Source organism: Colias croceus, chromosome 1, assembly GCF_905220415.1.
Source record: "Colias croceus chromosome 1, ilColCroc2.1".
NCBI classification, from domain to species: domain Eukaryota; kingdom Metazoa; phylum Arthropoda; class Insecta; order Lepidoptera; family Pieridae; genus Colias; species Colias croceus.
This window is the reverse complement of record NC_059537.1, coordinates 13,692,314-13,709,232: the sequence shown is the minus strand read 5'-3', so window position 1 is coordinate 13,709,232 and position 16,919 is coordinate 13,692,314. Positions and strand designations below refer to the sequence as shown.

General features: G+C 36.9%; 1 protein-coding gene across 1 annotated transcript in view; it reads right to left on the bottom strand.

Moving 5' to 3' along the window:
• Positions 1-349: 349 nt before the first annotated feature.
• LOC123696750 (feline leukemia virus subgroup C receptor-related protein 2) overlaps positions 350-16,919 on the bottom strand; it is a 49,638-nt gene continuing 33,068 nt past the window's right edge. Inside the window, exons 2-8 of the mRNA XM_045643118.1 lie at positions 10,091-10,219; positions 9,642-9,737; positions 5,068-5,209; positions 3,917-4,116; positions 3,433-3,647; positions 2,468-2,573; positions 350-2,060 (exon numbers count right to left, since the gene is read on the bottom strand). Coding sequence (XP_045499074.1) covers positions 1,899-2,060; positions 2,468-2,573; positions 3,433-3,647; positions 3,917-4,116; positions 5,068-5,209; positions 9,642-9,737; positions 10,091-10,219 — 1,050 coding nt within the window. The 3' untranslated portion in view covers positions 350-1,898. The remainder of the gene's footprint in view (positions 2,061-2,467; positions 2,574-3,432; positions 3,648-3,916; positions 4,117-5,067; positions 5,210-9,641; positions 9,738-10,090; positions 10,220-16,919) is intronic.

Genomic DNA, 16,919 nt, shown 5'->3' with positions numbered 1-16,919 from the left:
TAATATATTATTGAAAAATTAGGTAGGTACGTAGCTTTTATTTGCTTGAAGTTAAATTTGTAAAAATTTATTTTAGATTCTGTGTAATCAAAAAGTGTAAAATATGTGTAGAAGTTTAAATAAGATAATATGTCATATTCGTTGATGTTTGTAATAATTATAATATAATTTAGTTCGGTATTATTTGATATTTTCATAATAAAATAAATATCGCAAAGTTAGTTTCAATAAATCTGCCCTGATAACAAAGAATGCAGTAATCGACATTTTTGGGATTTTTACTTTTTGCAAGAAATGGGATCCTAAGGGGTTTATTAACATGAAAAAAAAAAATAATTTCATAAAAAAAGTACCCGGAAGTATGTTTTTTAGCTAACGATTTTTGCAGTACTTACATGAAAACTATATCAATGATAAGAAAAAGCGCCGTATTAAACATGTGCTAAAAAATAATGCAGTTCTTGTTAAGATACCCTAAAACAAAGTGCAGTAATAGCCATTACTGTAGCATTTTATTCTAGTGTCTGTAGACCAATTGCTACGTCAAAACGCAGTTCTCCACATTACTGCATTTGTGTGTAGTAAAAGCACAGGTAAAAGTTCGCGAAATCGTAACCGTACGATACAGTGCTGCGTTTTGTTGAAGCAAATCTCTGCGTCGTCGTCGTTCGGTGAAGTGAGACGTGCGGCACGTGTGCTGCTCCTGCGCGCTGTTTGTTTTTTAAGTCATGTACATGTCAGTTTAACTGATGTTAAAATAAATGTTGTCTTAATAAAACTTAATTTTCTTCTACAAATTGTTTAATTTTAATATCCCCGCAGTAGGTTTCAACCGTAGAGCATTTTTTTTAAATCTGTGTAAAAGTGAGAAGATATTATGTGTACATCTACTTAGCCCCGGACATTAAAAACCTGTATCAAATACTAAAAAATAACGCAGTAATCAACATGCGCTAGAACATAATGCAGTAATGAGCGCAAGTACTGTATTTAGACTTAGTGTCCTGTGATTTTCACATGGCCTGATGCTAAACCTCAACGCAATAATACGCATTATTAATGGATATACTAATTTATGAAATATAAGATAATTATCTTTGTAAAGCTTGTATTTTTTCCAATTTTATTGATAGATTTCAAGGGCTATAAAATATAAACATCTTCCTCAAATATGTAAAAATGTCTTTCCCGCGTTTATCTCAAAACCGCCATTTTGCGATTACTGCATTCTTAGTTATCGCGGCAGAAATATTACTGAATTTTCTTAAAACTGTATTATTCGATAAAATATTATAATATTGTCTTGTTTTAACAAGCTAAGTAATTTTTTATCACATTTAACAACATCGAAAACAGCGACTATTTCAGAAAAATACAATTTCTTAACGATAAATCGTAAATGTATAAACTTCGTTATTTATTATTGAATAACTTTCGACTACGTAAAACGTTATAATTTATATAATATACTTGTACATATAGAGACACGTATTTATTGTCATTGTTAAATATTTTAAGTCCATACAATATCTATTATAATATCATACTCTATCCTAAGAAATTCGAGTAGAAATATCCATGTCGCTAATAATCTAAAGACTTTTTTTTTTAATTTACTCTGTGGATTTTCCTATTTCCCGCGCATTATTGACATAATATTATAACCATATACCATACAGCGTCATAATTTAAAATACATATAAATATTTGATCTAAAATTCTAAAGCAGCTAAGCAAAGCCAAGCTGTTACGAAGTAAAATTTAATAAAATTCACAAGTTATTAAATTTTATAAACGGTCAATACATTCATTTTTGTCTTTTAAAACTGAGCAATACTATAAACTTTGAAAATACTCTGTAGAAAAAAAAAACCCGTCATTTCAAATTTTCGCGGCAATTAACCCTTGTTCTGCGCGGCTTGACGGCGTAAGTCAGATCGTATAGCAGCTGTGATAGCGGTGCCGAGGGCTAGAATCGCGCAAAGGGTCAAATTGGCCCAACGGTCACCTACCTCGCCGAGCATCCATTCGAAGAGAAGGGTTAGGACTATGCCGAACACCTGAAATTCATGAATAATAATTAATATTTGAAAAAAATTAAATAGAAGATTAAATCTTTTAGTTAAGAAGAAAAATTTTTTCATATATTTTTTGAAGTGAAACTTCTTTTTGCGCGTTGAGAGTGAAATTTCAAGCGTCATGGCAATGCAACCACGTCATAACGTAGGGTAACGATTTCGGTATTGAATCTTTCCAAAGATGTTTCACTTCTGATACATGTGCTCGGCACTCACGCTCTATTTTATTTTTAAATAAAAACGTATAACTAAATATAATGCGCTATTTAAATAGAATTTTTCTGAAAGAAAAGTTACTGATATTTCACTACCAAAAAAATTGTAGCAAGTAACAATAATTAATTTTTAGCTTTAACATTACATATTATTATCAATTATTATCTACGTACCTGTACACAAGCATTAAGTATCCCGGACGTAGTCCCTTCAGGCTCCGGGTAAGTCACTTCAGATGCAAACTCGAAGCCCACTGGAAGATAGCCCGCCATGAAGAAACTGAAATCCAATAGGTATGGTTTTTGTGTATAAGCGCTACTAATCAAACATTAATTAATCTTAACCTAGTCGAAAGCTCGATGCAAGAAGTTATGTTTAAAATTTACTGAGTACTGACTTAATAACGTAATGTATAATTTATTTTATTTAATACTAGCTTCCGCCCGCGACTCCGTCCGCGCGGATGTCGGTCTTCGCGTGGATGGTTTATTTCTTCATTTTGAGTAACTCTGACAATGACATCTTATAAATATCTATTGGACCCAAATACGGCTAGGCCTATAATAATTCGCAACGTGTGTATTCGCGGTTCTACAGAACAACGTCTATGGATAAAACTGAAAAATTAAGATTATTTTTTTTTCTACGTATTTTTCCAGGATAAAAAGTATCCTATTTTACGCCCAGGATAATAAGGTATAATTATACCAAGTTTCATCGAAATCGAACCGTTAGTTTTCACGTGATGCCTTCACATACAGACAGACAGACAGACAGACAAAAATTTTTTTAATCACATATTTGGGTTTGGTATCGATCCAGTAACACCCCCTGGTATTTATTTTTCAATATTTTCTACGTACAGAATTGACCCTTCTACAGATTTATTATATGTAAGTATAGATTTTCTGATGAACAACTGAATACTGATAAAAATTGGTTGGCGTAGTTCTGTGAATGCTCAAGGAAGATTATAATTCAATATCATTCGTCAATTCCAATAATTCTACATGAATTATTTATAAATTTACTCAATTTAAAAGCTCTCCTGAAAACTATAAATACAGTCGAATCCAATAACCTTAAATTTCATTAAAATCTTTAACCTTTTCGACACAAAAATACACTCCAAACTCACCCCAGAAATATACTGCTGATGTAAACCACAGAGATATATCCACAGTCCAAAGTGAAGGTGAACACTATCATGCCAACTACAGTAGCGGCGTATACGGCCAGCGTGGTCTCCTTGAAGCGGTGGGTCTTGTCCAGGATGAGGCCACAGACCACAGACCCGATCATACCAGCAACGACGATCACTAGACCTATACGACCGGCGTCTGCGTTTGCACCCTGGAATGATTTGAAGTTAAAGTTATTGGGGTTTGGAAGTTTATGTGTAGGTGGAAATTGCAAGAAGTTTTGAGGATTAAAGAACCTCATATCCTGTAGGTTTTCTATTTTATATAGTTATGTAAAAGTTGGAAGCACAGGGCGAACTGTCACGCATTATAGTATAATTTTCAATAACTTAAAAAAGCTGGACATTTCACGTTACATTAACGTTATTTCGCGTTACGTTAACAGAAATAATTATAGTAAATTAATGCTACAATACTTACAGGATAGTATCTCAGCACCAATTCATTCAGTAGAGTCGATATAGCATAAAACACGCCGACGTTCAATCCATATGAGATCAGCAGAAGGATATAATTGCGGTTGGTCATCAGTTTCTTCAGGGACTGCAGGAAGTTCGAGTCCAGAGCGGCACCGAGGTCAGCTGCGGCTGAGGGAGGACTAGCAGGGGCTGATTTGAAAACTGGAATAGAAAGCGCGAATAGCGTGTGGTGGTATACTGTCTTGAACATCGGAACGGGGAAGATTGTACCTTTTCCTATTGGGGTGATTAACAGATGATACAAAATAATATACTAACGGGTATTTTTAGTAAATTTAATGAGCTCCATAAAAATATATGAAAAGTAAAATTGATGGTGAGTATAGAGAACTTCTTGTCCAAATAATAATATGTAAGCTTGTAATAGTTATTGATATCAATCCAATTTAATCTTAAAACTATTGAATCAATTTCGATTGCAATTATAATACCAATCAAATTCAAGGGAATCCAATCATTTGGTCTCGATCATCGTATAAAGCTATAATCGAAACACATAATATTATTATATCTCATTTTACATCATTCAGAATAATGAGACCAATAGTTCACGACTGAAAAAACAGGCTTTAATCGAATGGACAGGTTTATTTTAATTGGTCAAGTATTTCAATGAATAATAATATGTACCAGTGAAATTTGGGCTGAAATGTAGATTAATTGAATCCCTCTTCATTGTCAGTTAATGAAATGCTGATTAAGCCCATAATGATCGACAAATTTACTGTCAAGAGCCCTCAACGGTAAATTATGCTTGAGTGTATTAATTAGCATATTCTAGAGCATTTAGTTCTGGAAATTCGGACAGAATTAAGTTCCCCGAATTTGGCTCTCCAGGTCTAATTATATCAGTGGGAAAATCATTAAGCAGAAAAGGAGAAGAAAAAAATTCAAGGAAAAAGTCAACACGGATTCTTCATTATTCTTTAAACCTTAAACAACTCTTCCTTTCAGTGTAAAAATTAGTCTGTTATTAATTAATTGTCAAAGCTTTGGTTTTCATTTTGTCTCGATTGTAAAACACATTATTGTTATATTTAATTATAACGTTATTGCAGTAAATATTTAGCAGGTTTCATAAATAAAACTTACAAAGAACAATCAGTACAAAAAGGACACTGGTGATGCCGGCGACGAGATAGAACATAAACTTGAAATCTTCTGATGTTTCTTCGATGGTGCCTTGAGCACGGACTATCATTGGTGGCAGGAGAAAGCCAAGCGCGACTCCCAGCTGAAACAACATTTTGTAGTTAATATTAGTTACCTAACTCCCTGAATTAAATGGTCTATTGAAATATGTGGACAAGTAAAGCCTTCTGTGCCCTACCGGACCAAGTGTTTTTGTGAAGATTCCTTACTCCGTAGGGATCCAACTTTATTGAAGGCCTCTATACCAAGGACACAAACTTAATGAGTTTCATTATTTATTGCCTGAATAAATTAATATTATGTACAAAGAGAGTGGAGACACTATTAAAAGTTGTAATTAATGTAAAGAATATGGTCATAATTTAGGTTAACTGTATACCTGACACCGATTTTATTACACTTCACTAGATAACAATATTTCCATAAATTTTACGGCATCTTATAAAAGCCAGTTTCTGAAGATACATCAGCGTTGAAAGATGTTTTACAGTTTTAGCGTTATTAATGACTTGCCTATGTTCTGCGTCAATTCATCCATCTCACATTTGTTTAGCACTTGATCTAGGTAATAAAGTGTGAAGCTGTTTTGATTTTATGCTTGTAAAGTTGGATTTCGGAGATTTATAATGTTGCTAGCTGTGCCTCGCGGTTTTACCCGCATTGCTACACTCATGTTGGTCATAGCGTGATGATATTATATAGCCCATAGCCTTACTAAAACAGTGGGCTATCTAACACCGAAAGAGTTTTTCAAATCGGACTAGTTGTTTTTGAGATTAACGCATTCAAACAAACAAACAAACTCTTCAGCTTTATAATATTAGTATATTATAATTATTAATTAATGGTATAGCTATCCATGTATCCAAATGCGATGAATCATTCACATGATTTATTCACCTTTCAGCTTCGATCATAAATAACAACCTTTCAGTCAGGATAACACCAGTAATTACAGCGTTCATGAGGCTTCTTTCTGCTACGAATGGCCTAAATAGCTAAATCCCTACGTACAATACAGGGGAATGCTCTATTAGCCTATAAACATATAGGAGAAAATAGTGTAATAATTGCCCAAAGTACACCAAAATATGTGGAAGGTATTCGATTAATTTGCACAACCCTCATTAACACCAAACGAACACTATTCAATGAAAACCCCCACTTCCTTCCACAATTAAACGCTCTGTCACAAGAATAGTAAAATGGCTTTTCAACAATCGGATAAAAGATCTCGGAATAATGAATTCACATTTCACATATTCTTTCTAAAGACAAAAGGATAAAAATGCTGAAGCGTGGAAAGTGGTTGTGAATAATTCAATAGTTTTATTCCAACTAATGGAAACGTTTCAGATTCTCGTTCATTTTCAATTTTGTGGAGGCTTTGAATGTGTTTTCGAGTGACAATAATTAGCAGATTAGCTATAACAATTACCTAGAACAAAAACGCTTGCGTAGCTAAGCTATCATCACTACTGATTATAAATAATGTTTAATGGACACCTTGAAATTTGTCTATATTTAAGAAAATTCCATCTTTGTAATTTGATGCAAATCCTTTAACGTTTTGCAGGGGTGAAAATGTATTTTTGCTCTTTCACAGAAAATTCTTCAGAGACAAGTTAGTAGTTACTTCTTTTTATTCTAAAATTTTCAGCAAAATGTTGCCCATTAAATGACCCACTTAAACGGAAAGGAGTGAATTTATAATGTAAGTTTCTTTTTGTAGTGAATATTGATTTTATTTATGGAAAATAATAACCACCCCCCCACCCAGAGCAGTGGTGGCTCAATGGTGAGACCTTAGACTTCGAATCGATAAGTCCGTGGTTCGAGACCAGGCGAGCGCGCAGGAAATAAATTGATTTTTTCAATTTATCTGCGCATGTTGTAACATCACCACTGCTCGAACGGTGAAGGAAAACATCGTGAGGAAACCGACATGTCGAAGAATTAAAAAGTTCGACGACATGTGTCATCCGCCAACATGCACTTGGCCAGCGTGGTGGATTATGGCCTGTACCCTCATAGGAGGCCCGTGTCCCAGCAGTGGGAACGTATATGGGCTGATGATAATGATGATGATGAATAACCACCCAACCTTTAATTTTTGCTAGTTTCTTTTAAGGACCTGGAATCACGCAGTTTACTGCAGCTAACGATCCAGTCATTAGCTACAATTAATGTACGCTGAGAAAGTATTTAGCTACAGATTTTTATTATTTTCCTTCTGCACTTCACTTCTCGGTCGCAATTTTTATTATTATAATGCGATATAGTCCAAGTTCCAGAATAAGTTATTTATTAAGTCATTTACTTATAACACTGTAATCTGTTTTGAAGAGAATGAGAGACATTAGAGAGATAATATTATTAATTATTATTTAGTTATTATAACTATTTCCAACCCCAGCTTTTGCAGAAAATATACACTACAATTTTTATCGTAAGGAACATAATGGACAGGTAACCTGTCCTGTGTCCATCATGTCCCTTTAGGTACAAGGCCGGTCCCAATTTTAGGTGCAAGGTTGTACATAAAGCAACATAAGTAAAACATAATTACTATATTATTATTTATAGAAGTGATAACTATCATAACATGCAACATAAAATAGGTGGGTTAATTCGCACCAATCAAATGTACGAGTGTGAAACATGCACAGGACCACGGCCCCCTCGTATCGAATTGAATAAACACTTCCGAGTGTTGCAATCAGAAAATTCCAGACACAAATGATACCTAATGTAAAATCTTAATCAATGTGATCGCCAGTCTAAAATAAGACCTATAACAAGGTCCATAAAACTTATAATAGAATAGAAAATCCATTAGGAACACGCGGGTCTCTTGTTAAATGAAAATTGTTTACTTCCGCACTATTTCATTTTAAGCGGGCACATCGTAGAAAAATGAGATTATCGAAATAAAAAATATTAACTTCAATGATTGTGCAATTACATCAAATCCGAGAAATATAATTAGATCGAAGTAATTAGAGAGATAATTAAACTATTCAAAGATGTCTGACGTCAATTTACTGTATACCTATTGTTAATTTTGTGACTAGAAACATAGACAACTCCAAATTCTAAGATTATTGCAATTACTTTTGTTGCAATTTTCTTTTGGGATTTGATACACAGAATCTGTTAAATGTTATTTAAAAATCTTTGTAACTACGGGCATAATATATTTTTAGTTGAGTTGTAATATAAATATCTTTTAACGTCGATAATACAAGAAATAATATATTATCATCTTTCTTCTTATATTATCTCATTCAAATCGCATAGAAATCAGTCAATAATCGTTATGTATTGTGATCTGATTTATAACTATCTATAAAATATATTTCCAAGTGAGTAATATATCTCTTCGAATTAAGGGTCTTGCTAATACATTATCGATACAACATGGCGTCCATAATGAGAAAGAAAATTGATCATAAAGTGCGACAATTTATCAAGAGACCCCAAGTTTATTGTTGCTTTAGAGACCAATTTCCTTGAGCTTCTTATCGTTGTTGGCCAGATTCTACCGACCTACAGCAGACAATTCCTTAGTAATAGAATAAATTATTTTATTATAGGTAATTCTTGTTACGAGACCATCAGCTGTCTGAGAGTAACTAAGTGAAGTTTCGAGCGTGTAAAGATGAATTTATTTCTCAATTTTAGTTAATTTTCTAGTTGATTCCACAAACGGTATTTTGGCTGTTCCTGCACCTGGTGTATGAAATTATATTTTATGACCTATTCTCAGACTTACAGACTATACTTATTACTTGAGTCTAGGTATCTAATTTTAACTAGTACAGTATCGGAAGCAAACCCTCACCATCCCTGCTCGAAATGTTGATAGAATTTCAGATTTTTAAATAAAAAGTTATCACCTCTGAATTATCTAAATTTCTAATAAAATCAAGTCGAACTAGTGAAGTATAAAATGTAGTTAGGAAATAATATTGTAATACTGTGATGTAGTTCCATGAAGAAATAACACGTATAGATTCATGATGATAGTTACGTACCTACGGGACATTACCTCGTTGGCAGGTTGGCATAATATAGGTAGTAGGTATTATTAATGTATTCGATAAAACAAGTTTACTTTACTGTCCAATTCTTAAGACAAAATTCAATTGATTTATTTTTAACGCGTCTTTTTTATATTAATTATTTATTATAATACAAGCTCATTATTTTCTTTATTTTATTTAAAGACTCCCAGTCTTTAAATTTATTGATTAAAATTTGATGGAATACTTGGGGAATTTAAAGATTTCAGAATTAATATTTCCCTTAAGATATTATTCATCTGTAATGCCACAAAATCTTGTCCATCTAAAAATGACTATAAGTAATTTATAACGAATGAAGAAGACAATTTTCGCTTTTGTATGTATTAAAATGACTAATTTCCGTTTTATAATTTTATTATTATAATCGGAAGGCAATTTTACATTCGACGCGGCTAAAGAAGTTTCACTTCAAAAAACTCCCCTTACCTGATTTCCAAAAACTCCAATGCTGCAAGCGGAGGACACTTGGTCAGCTCCAAACCATACCGCAGCCAGTCGGGGCGGCACGTTCAGGATGAAAACCTATTTAATAATTTTTATTATTAGGTACTGAATATTTTGTAAATTACATAAATATAAAAAGAGCTTTAGAATTATTCGGATATAGTTTTAAAGGCCGAGTTCACTTGTGTCAATGACAGATACATGATTTACTTATTTTATTTTTTGATGATTTTCGATAATGTTTCTTTAAAAATTATAACGTAGCGTTAAGGGAACAAAATGATATAAAAGCATTAATTAACATAAATTTCTCGACATTTACTGTTGAATTGTAAATGCTCTATGCTCTCTTTACAATTCCAGATTTACTCACAAAAGAGATAAAAATATGGCAGTTAATGACAGTTGGAAGACTAACAAACGATAAATACCTGAGAGATAGCCACAACAGTCTGTCCAGCGAAGCCGAGCCAGAACATATCCTGTGGTACAGAGAACACCTTCAGCCATGCGCCCGCGCATGTTCCCAGCGATCCGATGATTGTCGTCACGCGTAGACCCTGAAAGGATTGTGCTCTTTATTTCTATTACGATAAGATTGTTATTTCAGGAAACTCTTTAAGCAGTGTATTTGTTCTCTCTTAAGTTTTATTTTATGCAAGGCAATTAATATCATTTAGGGGCAATTAATATCATTTAGGGACCAGACAGAGATAGAAATAGAGAGAAGGGTGACTTACGCGTGGAACAAATATTGGTCATTAAAAGAAATATTTAAAAGTAAATATTTTCCAATAATATCGAAAAGAAAAGTGTTCAACTCATGTATTTTGCCATGCCTTACTTACGGGTGCCAAACATGGGCACTAACTCAAAGACATCTTTTAAAACTAAGATCATGTCAAAGGGCAATGGAGAGAAGTATGATAGGCGTTACACTTAAACATCGTAAAACAGCGGAAGAAATAAGTTCAATAACCAAGGTGGAAAATATAATAAAGAAAATAAGGCAACTAAAATGGCGATGGACGGGACACATGAGTAGGGACAGTAAAACGAAATGGACACAAATATTAACAGAATGGCAACCACGTGATGGAAAAAGAAGGAAAGGTAGACAAGTGAAGAGATGGATAGATGATATTAAAAAGATTGGTGGAATAATATGGACCCGACATGCGAACAGTAGGAATGAGTGGAAGCGGCTGGAAGAGGCCTATGTGTCACAAGACACGCTGATCACCAAACCGAAAAATCCCATGAGTTAAATATGTAATAATGTTTAAGATAGATTTAGTTTTATATGTATGTTTGTATCAGCAATACAGGCTTAAATAAATAAATAAATAAATAAGTTTTATTTTATCGCCAATTTGTCTACCCTAAAGTAGAAAAGCGAAGAAGGCATAAGAATACGCGTAGATAAACATACAAATAGATAAATGAGAATATCAGCCATTCTCGAAATGTCTAGGGATACCACGAAATCACGGAAGACGTCGAAAACTCTTGTTCTTAGCTCTTGTTTATTTCGCCTTGTTATGGTTATCATAAACAAATAAAGTCTTTCCGCATTATGATTTTAAACATCTTTATTTTAACAATTGTCATTGCAAATTGTATGTAATACATGTAATTTTGCAAACTCGTCACGCAATCCAACATAATTTCCTTTTGTACATACAAGGTCGGGGTTTTGTGATCATGGTCTATGCCCAGTTTTATTATTTACCTATGCTTTATTTAAAATAACAAATAATACAAGAGTATAATACCTATATGTGATTCTAATACGCTGTCTTACTTTGACTAAATGCGCAAAAGAGGAATTTTATGTTATTAAAAAATATTAGACCTAGTGAAATTAATATTGGTTAATACAGCGATAGCTCATAAAAAAATTAACGGCGTTTAATAAGGATCCTAGGCTATTCATAAAATGGCATATTTAACCAGTTGGATGTGACAAATCCATATTCTTTAAGCTTTTGCCTATTCACTTAACGTTATCAAGCGACAGCTGCTGCCTGATGCCATATTTTAGGTACATCCTTCGGCTATAGTTTTGTTAAAATTTATTACTTCGCCTTACAAATAAAATTAAATACCTATATATAACTATTAATGCTCTATGTACACAATTATGTAACATTTCAAGTAAAAAAATTGGTACATATTGTATGTACCTACAGCAGAAATGTGTACTAATGGTCCGGGAGCCAGAAGCAGATTTTATGACCAAGTTCCTCTCAAGCGGTAATTTTTTTTTTTTTTTTTTTTTTTTTTTTTATGTCAGAGCAAGCAAAGGAGCAGGTGGGCCACCTGATGTTAAGTGGTCACCACCGCCCATAAACACTTGTAACACAAGTAGTGTTACAGGTGCTTTGCCGGCCTTTAATGGACAAATACGCTCTTTTCTTGAAGGCCCCAATGTCGTAGTTGTTCGGGAACACCGCAGGTGGCAGATCGTTCCACAGTTTCACCGTACGCGGAAGGAAGTTGCGGGTGAAGCGGACAGTGGTGGAGCGCCAACCATCCAGATGGTGCGGATGGAACTGGTTTTTACGGCGTGAGGTCCGGTGGTGGAACTGTGCGGCTGGTAAAAGGTGGAACAATTCCTCAGAGCACTCCCCATAGTAGATTCTGTACAGTATACAGAGAGACGCAACGTCTCTCCGCACTGACAGTGGATCGAGCCTATCGGAAAGCCTACGGTCATCGACAATTCGAGCTGCTCGACGTTGGATGCGGTCAAGAGGAAGGAGTTGATACTGTGGGGCTCCGGCCCAGAGATGAGAACAGTACTCCATATGCGGTCGCACCTGAGCCTTGTACAGCTGAAGTCGGTGGGCCGGCTTGAAGTACTGTCTCGATCTACTGAGCACACCAAGTTTTTTCGAGGCTAATTTAGCCTTCGCTTCCAAATGACTGCGGAATTGAACGTCACTCGAGATTTCAACTCCGAGGATTCCGATTTTCGGCGATATACTAAGGGGAGTACTCTTAAACCGAGGTTCTACGACAAATGGGGTCTTTTTAGCGGTGAACGCGCAAACCTGTGTCTTTACGGGATTGAACTCGACAAGATTAAGTTCGCCCCAATCCGAGACTTCTTGGAGAGAAGACTCGACTTCAGACACAAGTTTGTTTCGACTCTCATTGAGGCTTTCCTTTGAGGTGTTTGCACGGCCGGGATAAAGAGCATCCCCCGTACTGTCGTCTGCATAGCAATGAATGTTACTGATTTGTAACAAATCATTGATATGCAGAAGAAACAGTGTAGGAGATAGCACGCAGCCTTGTGGGACACCAGCGTTCACATGAAGAGGCTTAGAGCAAGAACCGTCGATAACGACCTTAATGCTCCTCTCTTCCAGGAAGCTGGCAACCCAATCGCATAACCTCGCAGGAAGTCCGAAAGATGGTAATTTCGCTAGAAGTGCCTTGTGCCAGACCCGATCGAAGGCTTTCGCTACATCCAAACTTACAGCCAATGCCTCCCCTTTACTCTCAACCGCCTCCGCCCATCTGTGAGTGAGGTACACCAAAAGATCACCAGTCGAGCGACCACTACGGAAACCGTATTGCCGGTCGCTTAACAACTGGTTCTCCTCCAGATACCTCATGAGCTGGCTGTTAATAATGGATTCCATTATTTTGGAGAGTAAGGAAGTGATGGCGATCGGTCTGTAGTTAGGCGGATTTGAGCGATCGCCTTTTTTAGGGATTGGGTGGACAAGAGCAGTCTTCCACGAATTCGGAACAATGCCTTTGGCGTAAGAGAGCCGAAAAAGACGCGTTACAACCGGTGCCAACTCAGGAGCACATGTCCTAAGCACAATAGGGGAGACTCCATCCGGCCCTGTCGACTTATGGATGTCAAGGGAAAAGAGAGCGTTTCGAACGGCACGTTGTGTGAAACGTATATCCGCCATTGAATGGTTGCACCGCGGGATGGTCGGCGGTGTCTTTCCCCTGTCATCAAGCGTCGAGTTCCTAGCAAAGAGAGCGCCCAAGAGTTCGGCTTTCTCTTTAGCGGAATGGGCCAGAGAGTCTTCGTCCTTGTGCAAAGGTGGAAAGGATGAACGACAGAAGTTACCTTGGATGGCCTTGGCGAGGGACCAAAACGCCCTTGTTCCCGAAGGAAGTCGCGTTAGTCTATCGCCAAGTGCACCAATATAACTAGATTTAGCCCTAGCGATTTCTCTTTTGTAGGATCTGGAGGCAAAGTTGTACTTCTTCCTGATGAGACCAACGCTTGGATCGCGACACGCCGTTGCTGCAACCCAGGCTTGAAAAAGTTCCTGTTTCTGGCGAGACGCCATGTTACAGGAACGTCCAAACCAAGGCTTGGATTTGCCACCGACGGGCACAACAGAGTATGGCACAAATAGTTCCATACCCTGCAGTACCACGTCAGTGATAGACTCAGCACAAGCGTTGGGATCCTCCGAGGAGAAGCAAACAGGCCCCCATGGGTAGGAAGCGAAAAAACCACGCATTCCGTCCCAGTCTGCCGACTTGTAGTGCCACACACGGCGTCGAGCTGCAGGTGTCTGCTGTTTCGAACCCGTAAGTGGCACCATACTCCGTATCAGGCAATGGTCTGATGACCCCAGTGGGGCCACGACGGAGACCTGATAGTTCTCGGGATGTGTGGTCAGCAGAAGATCCAGAAGAGAGGGAGTATGGCCCTCCACATCCGGTATTCGCGTAGGCGATGAGACCAGCTGTGTTAGGCCATAGGCTAGAGCGAAATCGTGCACAGTTCGTCCCGCGTGGTCAGTTGTACGCGACCCAAGCCATTCAACGTGGTGGGCATTGAAATCGCCTAAAACCACAAGCTCCGCAGAAGGGAACTGTACAAGCAAAGTGTCGATCATCTCTTGGATGTGCTCAAATAAACGGTCGGTACCAGTATTCCCGCTGTGGGATCTGTACAGGCAAGCATAGACGCGAGGGTGGTCGCCGCAGTCAATATGCAGCCAGATAATGGACAGATCCTCACCTTCAAGGGTGCCAAGACGTCGACAACAGATATCTTCCCTAACGTATGCGCATACCCCGGCACGCGGTGCAAAAGTATGCTCCAGCTTAAAGCCAGGGTATGTGAGATAAGATACGTCGGCCGGAGTTGATATCTGAGTCTCAGTCAGGAAGAGCAAGGCCGGCTTAGCCGTCTCAAGATGGTAGTGGACGGCGTTTAAATTAGTGTGCAGCCCCCGGATGTTACAAAAGTCCACCGTGAGAGTGGAGGGGGGTGATTTTCTTCGCTTGCTCTGCGAACCCCTTGGCACATGACCGAGCGGAATTATGCCCGCCCCAGAATACGACGGGCTGCCGCAGCGCAGGCGCTGCGGGAGGGATTCTCCTGCACCGTAGGTGCCGGTACCCTCCTGGGGTATTCTGCCTGATAATACCGCGTTCATATTTGGGGGGTTGTTTTTGGGTCTCCGGACCCCTCACTCACCGTACGAAACACGGTAGCATACTGTTAATATGCCACCATTTCACGCCGGTTTTCTGTGAGGGTGTGGTAACTTCCCCGGTGCGAGCTTGACCCATTTCGTGCCGAAGCAATGCTCGACTCCCACTTATAATTAGTAAAATGCATCAAAATATAGTATTATGAAGCCTCGTGAACGTCAGCTGGAGCTCGGTTGGGGGGGTGAGCGGTTGTAGCCTCCCACGCACGTAAGAAAAAAAAGTATATTCATTCATTTCCTCTCAGCTAAAAATTTGTCAAATTGTAGCTAACCCATTATCTCAACGAAAAATAATAATTAATCAGCTGGTTACAGCATGGTGTCTTATACGTCAGCTGGTGTCTCGAATATAGTGAGACATTAACAAAATCATCGAGATACGTGGAATTCCATCAACATAAGTCCCCGTAAAAGATAAGTAATAACTTTATTAATTATATATTATACTATTATTTTTTTAATAATTATAGTTAAATAATGTTTTTAGTGGGTTATTTCATATTTATTACACTTTTAGGTAGTTATGTGAATTTGATGATATGATAGTTATTTTTAAATGCAGTTTATAATATTTGTAAAAACATGTTTACCGATGTGGCTGAATGTACGTAGTACCCCGATCATGCGCACAACTAACCACCTCCAAGTACCTTATTACTGTCTATATTATGCTAGCGTGTGTTGCTTGAATTTTTAAAAATAACGATAATAATTAAAGATACGTCATTTCATCTCAGATGAAAATTTGTGAGCTGATTGTTAATATACTGATGCGATAAATAAAAAAAATCAGCTAGCAATAATTCGAGGAAAACCTAGTCAGTTGATGCATATAAATTGGCAATAGATGCTTCTGTCTAACTCCTAAGTAATAACTTTCAAAGTATCAGCTGACGGTTTTTCCACCCAGATACAGCCAGCTGACCTATATATTTATCCACAGTTACATATAAGCTATCATCAGGTAAATTTTTGTTTGAGAGGAAATCACGGAAAATAATTTTATTTTTTTCATATTCGAGACACCAGCTGACGTATAATACACCATGTTGTAACCAGCTGATTATTTTTTTTCGTTGAGATATTGGGTTAGCTACAATTTGACAAATTTTTAGCTGAGAGGAAATGAATGAATGTATTTTTTTTCCTACGTGCGTGGGAGGCTACAACCGCTCACCCCCCCAACCGAGCGCCAGCTGACGTTCACGAGGCTTTATAATACTATACTCTGATGCGTCTGACGAATTATCTCTTGAGAGGAAATAATTAACCAAATTTGCACCTGGCTCCCTAACCATAACATGACATTTTATATTTACAAACATTACATTGTTGTCACCTTGGTTGTCACAAGATTCGCAGCCGTCATAAATTCTAATAATATTCCGTTTATAACTTGACAGATTCACAAACACGTGTAGTTTTTATATAACTTTGAAACAACATTTTCAACGTTTTCAGTTACCTAACCTTTTGGTAAAAGCGCGAAGAAGGAAATGTCTAAAGTAAGTATATTTTGTACCCGTTAAAAATACCTAGTACTCTTCAGGTACATAATATTATTAATATGTCGTTATGAAGATGTATTATTTTAAAATGAATGTCTTTCCTTTCATTTGCGGTGCAATGTCGTTTTGTCCCTTATTCAGTCATTTAAAAGTTTTCCCTTAGCGATAAGTTAGGTGTGTAAACAGCATTTTGACACAAATCTGTATTTGGGACACGTTCGCCACCTTCCCAGCTTTGTGTTGAGTGCTTGAATGATTTTGTGCCA